At 44.8% G+C, this 17636-nt stretch overlaps 1 protein-coding gene across 5 annotated transcripts in view; it reads right to left on the bottom strand.

The window, feature by feature from the left end:
• Positions 1–17636, bottom strand: part of MGAT5 (alpha-1,6-mannosylglycoprotein 6-beta-N-acetylglucosaminyltransferase) — a 358323-nt gene that overhangs the window by 99772 nt on the left and 240915 nt on the right. For all 5 annotated transcript variants that reach the window (XM_037068662.1, XM_037068737.1, XM_037068872.1 and 2 more), the window contains one exon: positions 7525–7658. In XM_037068662.1, the coding sequence (XP_036924557.1) occupies positions 7525–7658 (134 nt within the window). The remainder of the gene's footprint in view (positions 1–7524; positions 7659–17636) is intronic.

Below are 17636 nucleotides of genomic sequence, written 5' to 3'. Positions count from 1 at the left end.
TAGTTTTATATACACAGAATCACACAGTCTAGACTCTTTTTTATGTTTGGCTCTTACACTCCGCATAATTATTTTAAGGTCCATTGTGTTATGTGTAATAATTCATTCCTTCTTTTTTTAATTTATTTTAATTGTCGTTCAAGTACAGTTTTCTGTCTTTTACTCCTATCCCAGCCCCACCCCCGTACTCTCTACCTCCCTCCCATTTCCACCCCCTTAGTTGTTGTCCATGTGTCCTTTATACTTGTTCCTGTAAACCCTTCCCATTTTCCCCTGAAATTCCCTCCCCTCTCCTCTCTGGACACTGTCAGCCTGTTTCAGTGTGTTTGGTTATATTTTGCTTGCTTGTTTGTCATTCCTTCGTACTACTACCTTCATGCACACAAGTGAGAATACAGAGGCTGGTGGTACCTGCCCAGAAGTCATGTGGCTGACAGCAGGCTGGCCCAGAGCCGGTCCTGCCTCCCAGAGCCGGTACTGTTTCCTTCCCATGCCATCTCCCTGCTAATTTCACCAGGGGTTTTGAAAATCTGGAGACCTCTATGTGGTCTGTAGAATTTGTACAGGTCTAGCTCTACTCTTTTTCCTTCAAACCCTGTCCTCTAGTGTCCCTTGGACCTGCAAGCACAGGCCAATGACCAAAGCAAAACACATCCAAGTCATATCCCAGGATCCCCAGGTAAACGGTATTTAACGAAATCAAAAGAAGATAGATGCATTCATCCAGTAGTTACTAAGCAAGCACCTACTGTGCGCCCGGTACTGTGTTGGATAAAGCAAAATCAATAACGATTTCTGCCCTCAAAGAGTTGACAGTCTAGGGATTAAGGAAAGACTGACAGAAAAAGATAAATACATGATTACAAAATGATTACAATTACATAAAAGAGGATGCTCTGATAGGGACGGGCAGAAGTGACAGTTGGTTGAGGACATATGTGAGGAACAGGGTGGCCTTAGGAGGCTAGGGTGGGGGTAGAGCAGGGTAGGTAGAAGCTGTTACAGAAGCCCAGCCAAGCTTCAGGATACAGAGCGGCAGGGGGTCCCTGTGTGGCCATGGCCTTGGTGGGTTCGGGGCACATGCGGCCTTCTCGAAGACAGCCTCACTAGGTCACACCGCGGAGACTGGATTTCATCATAAGTGTGGTGAATCTAAGTGCTTTCATCTAAGTTTAAAATAAATCCACTGGGGGCCTTTGAGAAAAGGAAAAACACAACCCCATTCACATTTTTTAAAAGATCACCCTGGCTGCTGCTGTGTGGAGAATGGATTAAGAATGGCAAAAAGTTAGGGATAGAGTGAAGGGAGAAGTTGCTCCTCATTTCAGGAAGGTGGGCTGCCCTACTACTCAGGCCTGTGGGTATGAAACCACATCATTTCAGGGGCACTTTAACCCCACGCAGTCTTGCACACGTAGATAAAGGGGCTTTCCCAACTCAGTTGACACTGGTTGACTGTGGCTGCTGCGAGCAGGCTAGGGCTGGGCAAGCCGAGCCCTTGGGGCCTGGAGGTGGAAACAATCTGAATTGCCCAAACAAGGCTCTTCGTACAACTGACTGCAAGGCTGCTGCAGACTTCGTCACTTGGGAGGTGGCCAGCCAGGAGCAACACTTTACCTGTTAGCCAATATCTGCCCAGGGCTCCTGCTGCCTACATAAGTCACTCTGTAGACCTCGCTTCCTGGCTTCCAAATGCTGCTGTGAACATGACCTTGGCCTCCCGGGCAGGGGCAGAGAAACAACGTCTCCTGCAAGTGGCAGCAGGGAGGCAATCCTCAGGGAAGAGGTCAGAACCCTGATCCTGGCTCTGGACTCGTCACATAACCTGTAGTAGGACATTGGCCAAGTCACTCTATTTCCTCAGGCCAGGTCCTCCCCAGGACAGTGAAGGAGGATGAAAATTTCCCACGCTTCCTCAGAAGGAGTGGGCATGCACCTCCTTAAATGATGGCTGTGGAGGCTCAGAGAAGTATACACACACTAATATAAGGCCAGGCTCTGGGCCTGGGGCTTTGTCTTTAAAGTAACAGAGATTGTAGTAAAAAAAAAAAATCACACTTCTTCATTTTTCCATAGCTTATCTATCAGTCTCAATCATACAGAAAAAAATCAAGAACGAACAAACTGTTGGCTAAATGTATCCTACAGGAGGTTTGATTTACTTGGAACATGATGTATTGATACTCCAGGGGTCTCAAACTTTTTCTGTAAAGGGCCAGATAACAAATATCTTATGCTTTGCTAGTTTGAGAATCTCTGTCACAGCTACAGAACTCTGCCGTTTCACTGCAAAACCAGCCACAGACAACCACCAGGTATAGCTCTGTTCCAATAAAACTTTATTTACAAAAATAGATGGCTGGCTACATCTGGCTGGAGGGCCAGAGTTTGCCAACCACTATCATAGTTTAAAAACTGGAATCTGAATATCTCTGGGCAGGCTTACACCTGCCAGCTCCTACCAGGCATCACTTCACCCCCGCCCCAGTGCAATCTCACAGCCACACACCTTCTCACTATGTTTCCCGTCCGGCCCCAGAACTAGTATCACTAATAGCAGACTCACTGTGAGTTAATATAAGCCCTTTACATACATTAACTCATTTAATCTATACAGAAACCCTGTTATCATCTCCATGATGAATGAGGCCAAGTGAAGTTCAATGAATCACCCAAGATCAGGCAGCTGGTGGAAGAGGCAGGATTTGAACCCAGCTACTTTGCTCTGAGTCTGTGTTCTTAACCACTGTGCCACACTGCCAGTAAGCACCCCTGTAAAAACCAGGAGAGCAGATGATGAGAAGACACCGCACCTTTCACTTCCCCTTAGAATCCACTGCTTACCACACACAGGTTCACCCCATTCCTAGGGGCTGAGCCTTGCAAGGGTAGGGAGAGGGAAGTAAGATTGAGGGGTGACTGGAATCAGGTGCAAATACTAAAAAAAAAAATAAAATAAAAAAACATGGTAACTGGCAGTCTAACAGAGTAGCAAGAAGACAAAAGTAAAGAGGAATTATTCTTTCACTGAGTGGTCAGCTACTCACTGCCAACCACTCTGCACAATCCTAAACACCCAACGCCTTGTTTCGTAGAACAGCACATCAGCATCACCTGGGTGCTTGTGAGACCCGTACAATCAGCACCTGAACAAGATGCCAGGAGATCTGCATGCAGAACAGTGCTGTTTTATGTGGTGGATGCTACTGCCCTTCTTTTGTAGGCCAGGAACCAATGCTCAAAGCCTCACATGCTGGTGAGTTGCAGGACCACCTCTGAGCCCCAGCCTGTGGTTCAGAGGCCATGCTTATTCCCCAGTGGCACTCAAAGCAAGACCTTCAGGACATTTACCCTAGCACAGTCGTGCATCAGTGAGTAATTAGAAAATCCTGGTGGGGTCAGGAATATGTAATATGCTGACCCTGCACCACCAAAGGAAGATTCAGTTATGTTCAGGCCATTATTTTTATTAGTTATTTTATTTTATTTTTTTAGAGAAAGAAACGGAGAGGGTGGGAGGAAGAACAACGGGGTGGGGGGAGAAACAATGATTTGTTGTTCCACTTATTTGTGCATTCATTGATTGCTTCTTGCATGTGCTCTGACTGGGAATTGAACCTACAACCTTGGTGTATTGGGACAATGCTCTAACCAAGTAAGCAACCTGGCCAGGGCCAGTCTGCTAATTTTTTTTTTTTAGATTTTATTTATATATATTTTAGAGAGAAAGAGAGGGAAACATCAATGTGTGGTTGCTTCTCACACACCCCTACTGGGCACTTGGCCTGCAACCCAGGCTGTGTCCTGACTGGGAATCAAACCAGTGACCCTTTGGTTCACAGGCCAGCACTCACTCCACTGAGCCACACCAGCCACAGTCAGGCTGCTATTTTTTAAAGAAATGTGGAAATAAATAATACAGTTAAGCAAGACTTCAACTGATTTTAATTTCCATAACTTTCAAAATCTCTTATTTTTACCAAAATGGACTAATTTTTCATTCCCTGATGTTGAAGGACCTTGAATTCGGCCATACTGGACACATTCTTTTTCCTGGCACATGTGTTAGGTGATACTAATGATCAGTGTGCCCCAGAGGTAGATGTCCAGAACCTAGAACTATGGGTTCGTGGGCTAAGAAAGAGATTTGTAGTTGGGATTAGGCTCTGAGAAGTGTTATTTGATGCTAAGGGTCTTGGGCAGAGATGATTCCTAAATTGGTATGTTTGGGATTCTGGAGTCAGATAGCAATGCCCCCCCCCCCCACTCCTCCACTATATATTATAACATCAGGGTGAGACCACAGGGAACCTTGGCCATGACTTGGTGGCCAGTGGGGAGGAGCTGAGGAGGCAGCCTCTGTACTGAACAGGCTGCGTTTCTTGCTCGGCACTTGGAATGCAGAGAAGGCCTGTTATAGGGTGTGACAGAGCAGGTTTACACTTACAAATATGCAACACAGAGTTTATTCTTGTATTATTATTTATTAATTATTGTATTACTGTGTAGACCAACAACTGTAAACCTACTTTTGCCCCACCCCGTACGTTAGTAGACATCCTTGACATGACTATAAGGGACAGAAAGCGCTCGGGCTACTGCAAAGGAACAGAGTGTGATAAAAGGATGTAGGACAGGAAAAGGAAAGCTTCCAGAACATTGGCAGCTGCTTTTTCTTTCTCTCCAGGCCGCACGGCTCACGCCTGCCTGGCCCTCAAAGCACCCACACCTCTCCCGGGAGTGCCCCTCTTCCCTGAGATTCTGCTCCATCACGCTGGCCGCGCCCTCTCCCTTTCCAAACTGGCCCTGTTTCTTCATCACTGGACTTCTGGAAGTCTTCTCCCTTAACCTCATGATAACTATGGGTATATCCTTTTAGTTTCTGTCCCTATGGCTGTCACTGTCCCTCTGCTGCCTTGGAGCAGAGGACAACCCCAGGCCAACCAGCCGTGTGGAGGCGTCACTCAGGTGCGCCGGCAGGGGAGGAGGTTCCCTCAGGAGGAGGAGGAGGACCGCGAAGCAGGGCTGACAGCAGAGCAAGGTGCCCTCAGAATTCCAGTGAGTCCCAGACTCTGTAGGGAAAGAGGAGGCCTTCCCGAGATCACTCGGTGCAGACCTGTGCATCCCCATGTGCTCCACTGGCATGCGAATGCTCCCAGGACTGACAGGGCCACCCCCTTCCCAAAGATCTCTGATGTAAAGGATGGGGGGCGGGCAGGGGAAGAACGGAGCAAGTGGTGGGAAAAGCAACTTCCAAAATCCTGCTTGCTCAAGTCCGTGTGGAATGCAACTCTGGGAATGTGGATGCTATAGTATCACACCTAAAAGGTGCATCTGTTAGAAGTGCACCCTCACTGGGTACCATGGGATGAGGACGGTTTTGGAAAAAAGAACCTGACCTCTCAATGCAGTGCTGTATTCAAAAGTTTTAGGAGCTGTCCTGAATTTATGTGAAAACTTTACAGTACTTTTCATCTTATTGCACTTTTCTCATCAATAAATGCTAGGCAATAATGATGTAGTAAAACTAAAAAAAAAAACCAGCCCAGATTTCTGGTGTTTGCCCAGACTATGTAGGCACACTGCCTCTCGGCACTGTGACACAGCTGGACAATGCACAGTGCTTAAAAGGTCAGGTCATCCACAGAATTTCGGAAGAATTTCCAGACCACACGCCAAGTCACGTGATTCACACTTTTCAGATTCCGCCTGGCATCAAGAAATCATCCTTTCAGTGGTGGCTTTATTTTATCCAAGAAAAGGTGACCCCAAAGTATTCAGAACTGCTTTGTTGTTTTGGTTCTCTAGGAAGACCAAAAAAGCTGCCAGAGGCACCTAGGAGGAAGCCGCACTTGCTTTCAAAACAGAAGTGATATAATTTGAAGGTGAAGTCCATAGAGACATGCAAATTATTTTCTGTGAGCAGGTGCAGAGGTGAGAAGGCAGTTACACTTTTTTTTAGGAGCCCACACCTCCCTAAAACCAGTGACGGGTTCCGTTCATTTCATAACAGAGCTGAGAGCGGAAATGCCCAAAGTGCCCTTTTTAACCCAAACTGGGCCGAAAGTTAGCTGAATAATGCTGTTAGCATGGGTAATTTTCATACATCTTTCAAAAGATGTATAAATTTATGGGAAGTTCTTAAATAACCATTTATAATTCAGCCTGATTTTATTTTATGTGAGAGCAGAAAAAGTAGAACAATGTAGGTAGGAGGAAAATCGTATTCACCAGCCCAGGTTTCGACACCTCAGCACTGCTGGTGTTTTGTGCCACATAAGCCTTGTTGCGGAGCTGTCCTGTGCCCTGTCCCTCGTTTGGCTGCATCCCTGTCCTTCACCAACAAGACGCCAGTAGTACCTCCCCTCAGCCATGACAACCAAAATTGTCTTCAGGCACCACCCCATGTCCCCTGGGGGGTGAACTGCCCCCCGTTGAGAACCACTGTACTGTACACAGACAAAATTCTAGCCATTTACAGCAAGACAGTCACCTGGAATCGAATCCGCTGCCCCGGAAACAGGCCGACCGAATCGCCTCCCTGGCATAGTGAGAAGTTCAGACCTGAAGAGCAGGCAGCGGTGCTTTCCCTTTTTTGATCAGGGGTCAGAAGACCGAGAGCAGGATTCTGCCCGGACATCTCGTGTGCTCGCATCCTCAGCGAGCTGACCTCTAACTTCCTCAATAAGGAGACGTGATCATGTGAGACCACAGTTCTTGATCATTCTAGAAAGTGATTCACTTATGTTTAGAAACAGGCATGTTTTGGACTCTTGGAGTTTGTTTTGTGCTACACAAACATGTCCTCGAAAATAATCAAGATATTTGCACGTCATGTCGATTGCTTCCTTTCCTGTTTGACCTTCCCCAGATGTGCTCTGGGAAGAGACAGGAGAGCCAAGGGGGCCCTCTAGGACTCAAGAGCCCAGCACTTTTGGAAAGCCCAGTCAGCCTGTGGCTGAGAATGCTGTTTTACCCAAGGTGTCCCTGAGCAAACCGCCTGCAGCCAGCCCCGGCGGGCACGGTCCTTTCCTGGTTAGCTGACCGCTGCCCACTGTGAGCACTGACAACAGCCATGCAGGTGTGAGGCCCCTGTGCTCCCCGCACAAAGGGAGCTGCTACCTGTCTCCACACACACCGTTTCCCAAGGTGCAGAGGCAAAGAGCCATTTGGCAAAGGGCCCCTCTGTGCAATGCTCTGCTCCAGAAAGACACCCAGCTTCTGTGGGAACCTGGCTTTCAGAAGCAAATATAAGATGTGAAAGAAGCTGTGATGTGTCACATCCAACATGCAAAGAGCGAGGGCTTTGTGGGGCAGCCACTGTGCGGACAAGCAGGTATAGCCTTGATTAGATAGACACCCAGATGCTGAGCAACCAAATCTGTGCACATTCTTGTTTACTTCTAAGCAGATTCCATTAGACCCAGGGCACTTGGCTTGATTACTTCCTGGATCAAATCTAAATTAAATTACCCAACAAGCCTCTTTTCGGGGAGACAGAGGGAGAAACACAGACTGACTTACCTTCCAGAAGCTATCCACTTTGCCATACACCAGGGACTGGTTCTGTCTCTTGATTTCATTAATGTGGTGGATGTCGCTGGAGTTCAGGTGCTGCTCCACCACAAACCCCAGGAAGCTGTTGTCTGGGGTATGAGCTGAGGTGGAAAGGAAAGGGCAGGGCGGTCAGGATTTCACCCGCGAGAAGAAACAACAGTTAACAAATTTAACAAGCCATCTCGCACCTAATTAAACATTTTCATTTTACCCTGTTCTTTCTTACCTGGGAGGGGTGAGGAATTGCCTGCCCCCACATATCCCAGCAAAGCATTCTCACAAGAATAATTCTCTTCAGATGGATTAATCTGAACCAAATACTGCTTTTGTTAGTGGAAAATACATTTGTCTAAAAAGCATTCAGCTGTGTGCTCGTTTCCTTCCTGTTTCCTCAGAACAAGGCCACTGCCTCCTGACAGAAACGCCCTCATCTGGGTTTTATCCACTAATACCCAGAACTCTGCAGGGAGCAGGGCTGAATCAAGGGTTCTCAATAGGGTTGGCGGTGCTGTCTGTGGGCCCCACACAATCTATTCGGGCTCCAGCTGGGTAAAAAGGGATTTGAGGGCAAAACCCAGCAACGTCACCCCCAATCCTCTAGGAATTACTAATGAAAAATGTAATTATGGGGCCATATTTTGAATGAAATAAAGGAAAAAAGAAGGTAAAGCTCACTGTAATGTGAACCACTCTGTAAAGCCAACCACCATAATGACCAGTGTCTGGTCCACAGAACAGACTCTTCTCGAAGAGAAAAGGCATTTTCCTCTGGATCTGTCATAATTTAGTTTTAAAACGTCATTATTTTAATGCTTGACCCAGGCAGAAAGCAGCCCCAAACCCTCATCAAACATTTGCCTCTTATGCTTATAATTTTTAAAGAATTTCACCAGAAGGCAATAATCGGAAAACAATGCTCTTGATAAAAAAGGCACTCTTCTCCTGTACATTCATTCTGTCTAGAGAAACCTGTTTCTCAAGGAGGTGGCGCTGCAGCGGTCTGCGACATTAAACGAAGCAACGGCTCTACTTGACTCAGACCTGAACAGAACAAGTATAAATAATCTAAATGGAGAGATACTCGACACTGAGTGAAATCCTCGTAGTACACAGCCACTCGACACTGCCATGTTCATTACAGGTGGGTGGTCAACAAACAGAGGAAGCTGGTTTCTTTGTCTGTTCTGGTTTTCTCAAGACTCAGGGGCCCTTTCCAGGCAGCACAACAGCCCTCACAACCAAGGCCCAGGGTCCTGGAGGCCCGGGCCTCTCTCCCCACGCTGTGAGTGAAGGTGGAGGAGGGAGCACTGGTGAAAGCCTGAACTGCGGAGATGAGCAAGCCGCAGAGAGACTGACTGATCACCACCCAGTCTCCCAGGACTGGGCCTGACAGGGGCGACAGCACGAGGAGATAATAGGGCTGAGACTGGGGAGTTGTGTTAGGTCTGGCCGATCTGTTACTGCATTTCTGTGTTTTTGAACAAGTGCCCAGAGGCAATGGCACTGGCTGCAGTTGGCTGGAAAGTAAATTACTGAATAAATTCTACGGCCAACGAGAGGCGATCATTGCCTTTCTTTTGTTTTGTTTTTTTTTCTTAGGAGCCAGGTCAGGGGGATCTGAAGGCACATGGGGTAGGGAAGAGACTATGAGCATTCAGAAAGTGAAGAATACAGCTTTAAATACTTCTTCGTAAAACTTTTAATTGTAAAAATTCTGAAACAGGATCTGACGTTTTTATGGTCAGTAAAGTTATGTGGTGACCAGAGAGTCTTGCTTTGGAATGCCTCTGCAGTTCACGGCTCTAGTCCTTATGTGGGCGCTTTCATTAAAAAAAATGAAATCATCTGGCATCTAGGACACTTAGTAGGCTTTATGTTATGTTAAAACACACTCAGATGTAGTCAAAAATGAAATGATCATCAAACCCCCAGAAGACGACTCATCCATCTTCAGATTTTTGTGTCAAAGATCCCCCTAGTGTGTAGTGTGAGGAGTGAGAAGGGGGGGGCGGTATGTGATTTATTCAAAACCGTGTGAGAAACGGCAGGCCTCTGCCACACTGTGGCTCTAATGTGGTCCCAAGTGAACTTCAGCCCTGTATGGAGACTGAATTACACCGACAACTTCTCTATTTAAGGTTTCATCCAAACACTTTATTTCAATTCCTTTCTCTTGTCTGGAGATGTTCACCTGAGGAGCAACAGCGAGCAAGCGCAGTTTAAGGACCTCAGACAAGACCTAAGAAGTGCGAGCCTCAGTGCTCACAAACGGCACCACCGCACGTCATGAGCAGTGGTCAGACCCTCTTTGTTCCCTCCCAGGTAACGCGCAGCCTTCACAGGACACTGGAGATCAGCAGCACGAGGGGCTGCTCAGCTGTGGCTCGTGCAGCAGGTGATGTGGAAATCAAGGCAGGCCAGCAGCCTGGTACTACATGGTGACATCCTAAAATTGCTTATGATAAATCAAAAGCCTCAAGGTCAGGCTCATGGTATCCAAAATGACCTTTTTGAGGAGATCTACACTTAACCATGGTTTGTCTTTTTGGTCTGCCTTCAAATGGGGACACAGACTTTGGCTGTATTGAAAGGGTTTCTAAAAGAAAGTATTTACATATTTTAAGGAAAATTTTTAAAAATCCCATCATAAATGGGGCATAGGAAATCCTGTACCTTTTGGAAATCACTCCATCCCAGAAGAGAAACAAGTGTGTGTTTAAAAAATGGCTGATATTTGAGTTCGGACTACATGCTGAGTTCTGTGCTAAGTGTTCTACAGTGACTATTTCACTGTATCTTCGTGACACCCCGATAACATGTTTGTATAGGTGAGAACACAGAGTCACAGTACCCATCCTAGTCCACACACTGCAATGTCGGGACTCAGAGCTGGGCCAGAGGTTCCAGAGCCCACGCTCTTTAAAGCACTTCTAATATATAGCCTCATAGTCCAAATAACTTACTTTCTGGGCTCATGAACTATAGTGGTAAACATGCTTCAGGGGAAAATAATGTTACAAGAAAGACCCAGGGAAAAATACAGGGTCCAGCACAAATAATGCCCCTTTTCTATTACAAAATCATAAGCATGTAATTCTGTAACATAAGACTATCACACCAAATGGCATTTTAGGTGAAATGTTCACATGAAAGCTATAAATGATCACATTCATATTATTACCTACCAGCCACACTCACACAGGTGCTACTTCTGCCGGACCCTGCATCTAATCTGTCACCTCAGTTTCTCGAGCAACTTACGCTCTTTGTATGTAGGACCAAGCTGATTTTCTGACATGTATGAATTAGAAGGGATTTGTAAACATTAACGATGATCTTAAAATAATTGGGGAAAAACTTTTTTCTTTTTAAGAAAAGCATTACTTTAAGCACTTTGGAAGGGCTCTTTACAAACACAATTGTGTGACAAATGGGTCTGAGGAGTTTCCTGAGGTTAGGGCGCTGACTTCTTTTAAGAGCTAACATTAGTTTGGCTTCAGTAATTCATTCAGTGACAAACGTTTTAAAGCATTATTTTACAAACCAGGTTATATTCTAGGTATTGAGGGATTTCAAACATAAAGATGATTTCTGCCCTCACAGAGCTTACCAACTACTTAATAAATGAGGTATACACTATATCTACCAAGCAGTAATAATGTCCTTTTTTAAAATGTAAATAAAAAATTTTACTAAGTCAAATGGACTCTTCCTTCATTGCACAAATCTCCAAGGCCAGTTTTTATACCACTAAGTCCTCAAAATCTCTAAGAAGAGCAACTATTCATTTTAATAGGCTGTCTGCTGGCCTTCACCCTCAGCTGGCTCTAGCATTGGGTACTACCTGCTGCCAGGTCTCCAAAGGCAGAACCCACACAGCCAGCCTGGATCCTGCCTCAGCCAGTCAAACACCAAACCCTAAGGATGTCAGCTTCTCAAAAATCTTTCAGCTCCTTCCTTCTTCTCAATTTTCTCGGTTCTGGCCTCACTGATTCTTACCAATATTTCTGCAATACATAAGTTTTCCTTTTTCCTAAATAGAAACAGAGTTGGTTTTCCCTCCCTTGATTACAACAGAAATATACCCTCAGTAAAACTTTTTTTTGGAGAATAGAGAGAAAGATACAAGGAAAATAAAGATGACATCTCAGTTCTGGCCAAGATGGAAGTGTAGGTAGGCATGCTTTGACTCCTCACACAACCAAAAGGAGGAAAACAACAAATTTAAAAACAAAGAGCAACCAGAAATGCCAGAAAATGGAACTGTATAAAAGCCGACAACCAAGGAGTTAAAGAAGAAACATTCATTCAGACTGGTAGGAAGGGTGGAGATGGGCAGCTGGATTGGAGAGGATGAGCGATGAGCAATGAGCCAGTGGCTGGAGGACCAGGAGGGCAAAGTGGCAGCTGGCAGACCAGGGAGGGCAAGGTGGTGGCAGCTAGACAGGTGGTCCCACATTTGCATGTGAATAAACCAGGACAAACTACTGGGGAGCGAGACAAACCATGCAAACCCAGGGTTCCAGCATGAGGAAATAAAGCCTCAAAAACCTCTGGCTGTAAAAATCCATGGGGGTTGCAGTGGTGGGAGAAACTCCCAGCCTCAAAGGAGAGTTCGTTGGAGATACCCACAGGGTGCTAGAACATACAGAAACCCACCCACATGGGAATCTGCACTGGAAGGGCTCAATTTGTTTGTGGGTAGTGGGGGTAGTGACTGAAAGCCAGCTGAGAGGCGAGCAAGTGGCATTATTTCCTCTGGGACCTCTTCCTCACATACAGAGCCACAAAGCAGGGACATCGGTTGCCCTGCCCTGGCAAATACCTAAGGTTCTGCCTCTTACTACATAACAGGCCCGCCAAGACAAAAAAATATGGCCGAAATGAAAGAACAGATCAAAACTCCAGAAAAAGAAGTAAGTGACAAAGAGATAGCCAACCTCTGATGCAGTATTCAAAACACTGATAATCATGATGCTCACAGAAATGGTTAAGTATGGTTGCAAAATAGAGGAAAAAGTAAAGGCTATACAAAGTGAAATAAAGAAAAATATACAGGGAACCAACAGTGAAGGAAAGAAAACTGGCACTCAAAATCAATGATTTGCACCAGAAGAAAGAAATAAACATTCAATCAGAACAGAATGAAGAAATAAGCATTAAAAAAAATGGAGAGGCTTAGGAACCTCTGAGACAACTTTAAACATTCCAACATCCAAATCATAGGGGTATCAGGAGAAGAGGAAGAACAAGAAAACAAAAACTTACTTGGAAAAATAATGAAGAACTTCCCTGATCTGGCAAAGGAAATGGACTTTCAGGAAGTCCAGGAACCTCAGAGAGTCCCAAAGAAGTTGGACCCAAGGAAGCACACACCAAAGCATATCATAATTATGTTACCCAAGATTAAAGATAAGAAAAGAATCTTAAAAGCAGCAAGAGAAAAGGAGACAATTGCCGACGAAGGAGTTCCCATAAGATGATCTGATGATTGCTCGAAAGAAACCTTGCAGGCAAAAGGGGGATGGAAAGAAGTATTCCAAGTCATGAAAGGCAACATCCTACATCCAAGATTACTCTATCCTGCAAAACTATCATTTAGAATGGAAGGGTAGATAAAGTGCTTCCCAGGTAAGGTCAAAGTAAAGGAGTTCATCATCACCAAGCCCTTATTATATGAAATGTTAAAGGGATTTATCTAAGAAAAAGAAAAGGATCAAAACTATGAACAGTAAAATTACAACTATCAAAAGCTGAACCTAAAAAACAAAACAAAAACAAAATGAACTAAGCAAACAACTAGAACCAGAATAGAATCACAGAAATGGAGGTCACAGGGAAGGTTATCAGCGGGGAAGGGCAGGAGGTTAATGGGGGAAAAGGTACAGGGAATAAGTAGCATAAATAGTAGGTAGAAAACAGACAGGGGGAGGTTAATAATAGTGTAATATTGGGGACTGCTCTGCCTAGTTTCAGGAATTGTAACTACCCCCCAGGGCTAAGGATAAGCAAGTGACCTCTAGAATGTGAGCCACAGGAGACAAAAGCTTGTCTCTGGTAGCAAATGCTGCCTCAGTTTCCTCCCTGCCCCCATAGCATGGTTGGAAGTCAGAGACGGGTAAGACTCCTCACAGCGAGGGGCGACCGAAGCCAGACTCGATCACTTGAGATGCCATCATGGAAGGACTAAGGGGGCTGCAACAAAGAGCGAGCAATAGACCCTTGCCCCCTGGCTATGTGACATAGCCCAAGCCTCCACATCCTCTGGGAGAAGTGCTTCCTGGCTCTAATCCACTTAAGCCTGAAAACATGATGGGGACGGGTGCAGCTCCTTGCTAGAGCGGATTGGGGGAAATTTGGCATAAGAAAGAATTCCTAAAAAATCCTGTGAAACCTGCTTTGCTAAGAGTGATTTCATTCACATGTTAAGGGTCCAAGCGGGAAACCCTAAAGTTTCTGCAAACCCCCTTCCTGACAGACTCTGACTCAGACTAAGCCCTCAGATTTCTTTGAAATGTTATCTACTGTTTGATTCTTGCTGCCCTTTATTCCTGTGTACTACAACCCAATAACAGCCCCTGGAGGAAGGGGCTCAAGGCCTTTTTCCTCTGAGAAACTGGCCACCTCTCCTCCCCAAGCAGATCATGTCTTGGTAGTGTTTACTTTCATCTGTGGTGGATGGGGGGACTCGAGGGCAAAGTCGCCCCCACAGTATAAGAAATGGAGAAACCAAAGAACTTATACGTACAACTCACAGATATGGGCTAAGGGAGGGGATGCCAGTGGGAGGGGGTGTGCAGGGTGGAAGGGGGATAAAGTAGGCGAAATGGGACAAATGTAACAGCATAATCAATAAAATATATTTTAAAATTTTTTAAAAAGAAAAAGAAGATCAAAACTACGAACAGTAAAATGACAACAAAGTCACAACTATCAACAACTGAACTTTAAAAAAAGACATAAAACAAAAACAAACTAAGCAAACAATTAGAACAGGAACAGAATCACAGAATCATAGAAATGGAGATCAAATGGAGGGTTATCAGCTGGGATGGAAAGAGGAGGAGAATGGGGGAAAAGGTACAGGGGACAAGAAGCATACATGGTAGTAACAAAATAGACATGGGGAGGTTAAGAATAGTATGGGAAATGGAGAAGCCAGAGAACTTATATGTACGACCCATGGACATGAACTAAGGGGGCAAATGCTGGTGGGTAGGAAGATGCAGGGCGGAGAGGAATCAAGGGAGAGGAAAAAAATGGGACAAGTGTAATAGCATCACCAATAAAATATACTTAAAAAAAAAAGAACTTAGAAACACACACACACACACACACACACACAAAGGTGACATCTATCATCTTACCACCTAGACATAACCACTGTTAATGGGCTTTCCTCCTAGACTTATGGATCAAGTCAAAATTGGGTCCTACTATACCCGCTCTTTGGTGACCTTTTTTCACTTACCAAATGTGCGACAGGTATCTCTCCGAGTTAATAACCACAGCTCATCACTGCTTGTTAAAGCAGAACAATACTTCATGCATAAACTCATTCCGTCAGCTGGAACGCCCCCTTCTGGGCTGCCAGCATTACTCTGTGGAACCAACTGCCCTTCCTCCCTAGGCCATGATAATCTTTTCCATTCAGGCAGAATTCAGACCCTGGGACTGCCCTAACTCTCCGTGCCTCCAAGGACAGGGCACACAACCCAAGGGACTCTACCTAACCAAAGATTAGTTGAAGGATGGGTTAACAATTCAAGCCTGCCAATCACAGTAGCTCTAGGACTAGTCAGAGCTACTTTTGAAGTCACTGTCTTTCTCCCATCCAAGTACTAACCAGGCCCGACCCTGCTTAGCTTCTGAGGTCAGATGAGATCGGGCGCGTGCAGGGTGGTATGGCCATAGACAAAGTCACTGTCTTTCTGCTACATTCACGAGGCTGTCAGGGTAGAAACCCAGAGCTACAGGTATCATCTGTGTGCCCACATGAGGACAGCCTGCCTGAGAAAAATGCCAATCCGGAGACATGCAAAGCCAAGATATGGAAACAGTAAAGATTATCTTCCAAGTCCTAAATTCAGTTCCGCCTAAAGCCAGTTTCAACAATTCCTAGTGACCAGAGCCAACAAGTCCTTGCGGGCAAGTCAATGTGACGGAAATCCTACCTGATACACCCTGCCACAAGACATTCAGGATGTCCAATGCTTTTCTATCTACATCAAGAATATCACAGAGATCATCGCACCCTCATAAATGCTGCAGTGGCTTCTGTGAGTGGTCCCCATACCTTCCGCCTTGCTCCTTCTCTCTGCTCCCTAACTCTGATCCATCTTCTGTGTTGATGACAAGATAGTTTTTGATACAAATATGTGACTATAGCAGTTGTCTGCTGAAAACCTTAACTTCCTTCAGGATGAAGCAAGCCCAGAACATCTAGCATTCTAGTTTCATTTCGGGTCATCCTTCAGCCAATACCTTTGCTCCACGATGACCTTCTCGGGGTTTTAACTGCCATGTTTTTCTATCTTATCTCGTGCTGACATGCGTGCGACACATCTATCACTTCCTGTTCCCTTTAAGTCTCAGCTCCCATCACTTCCCAGGTGAAGGATTCCCTAACTTCCTACGACTGAGATAAGTTCCTCTCCCCGCAGAACACGAAGAGTTAGAGCTCCATTACAAATCTCGATCTCCCCTAACAGACAACACGATCTTTGAGGACTGAGCCTTGTTTTATGTGTCTATAAATTCCCAGAGTCCAAAGCATAGTAGAAAGTCAGCAAATATTTTTTGAATGCATGATGGATTAAGTCAATGAGGAATGTCTAATTAGCAGGTGTGACTGACTTGTAGGCAGATCTACATTATTAGGCAGCAGAGGCCATGGTCGAACTACTTCTAGCACCATGTTCTTTACACAAAGCCCCAACACCAAGGCCTGTTTTTCAAAGCTACTTATCATTCTATCCCAGAACCTGGCTCAGGTCTGGCATATCATAGGTGATTAAAATACATTTTTTTGAATAAATTAACATGTCTTCTCATCTAGGTCACAAAGTTGATGTTGGAAGAATGGAAACAAATCAATGATACAGACTTTTAAAAGTCTAACATCACAGGTTTTCTAAATACTGCCATTCATTCAAAATCAGCACATCTATTGAGCACTTACTAAAAGCCAAGCAATAACTTAGGAGTTCAGGATGTACCGGTGAACTAAGAAGCAAGAGCGAGGCTCCCTTCACTGAGCTTATGTTCAGCTGGGGAGATGAGTAGCAAATAAATAATGTAATGTTATAGATAACAATGAAATAAACATAATTGGTTTGGTGACTAACACTGAACTCTAGGTAATGATATCATGCTAAAAAATCTAAAGATTAAGTGTTCTTTTATATACATTAAAAAGGGTGAATTGATGGATGGAGAGAAGATAGATATTCATGTATAGATGTATCATGGAATAAGCAAACTGTTCATTGCAGAGTCTAGGTGCTGGGTTCGTACTATACATTTCTCTTACCTTTTTTGCATATTTGAAAGATTTTGTTGAAACAAGGAGGCATACTGCCTACTGTCACATTCACGTGGTTAGTTCTAAGCTCCATGATAATGAAACTGACATGACAGAAAAATTTATTGAAAAATAAAGTTACATCACACAAGTAGTGATCTGGTCTTAAAAATTATACACAGATAGTGAGTGATGTTATGCTTTGAATTTTGCCCCAAATGATTTTTTTGAAATGGTGGTGATACCAGTCTCTTGAGAGAGACCGAAGCTAGGGTGCAGGGTAGGGAACCCATTACAAACAGTTGAGTTGAAAAGGTAAGTGCCTGAACTGCTGACAGAAGCACACTAGAGTAATTTTTTCAAGTGTCAAAAAACAATTTAGGAGGAATGGACTCTTTAGAAGAATATCACTCCTGAAGAGACTCAGACGGAAGAAGAAGTTGCCAAGGCTGATGCTATTACTCTCTGGTCTGCACACAAGTGCAGGGCCCTCCTGACCCAAGTTAAAGGCCAAAAGGCAGTTTAAGTCACAAATAGCTCCTTTGCTTGTCAGGAC

Source organism: Sturnira hondurensis, unplaced genomic scaffold, assembly GCF_014824575.4.
Source record: "Sturnira hondurensis isolate 20B ecotype Veracruz unplaced genomic scaffold, ASM1482457v3 Scaffold0000256, whole genome shotgun sequence".
Taxonomy (NCBI): domain Eukaryota; kingdom Metazoa; phylum Chordata; class Mammalia; order Chiroptera; family Phyllostomidae; genus Sturnira; species Sturnira hondurensis.
The sequence above is the reverse complement of the archived record's forward strand: the minus strand, read 5'-3'. Positions and strand labels throughout refer to the sequence as shown.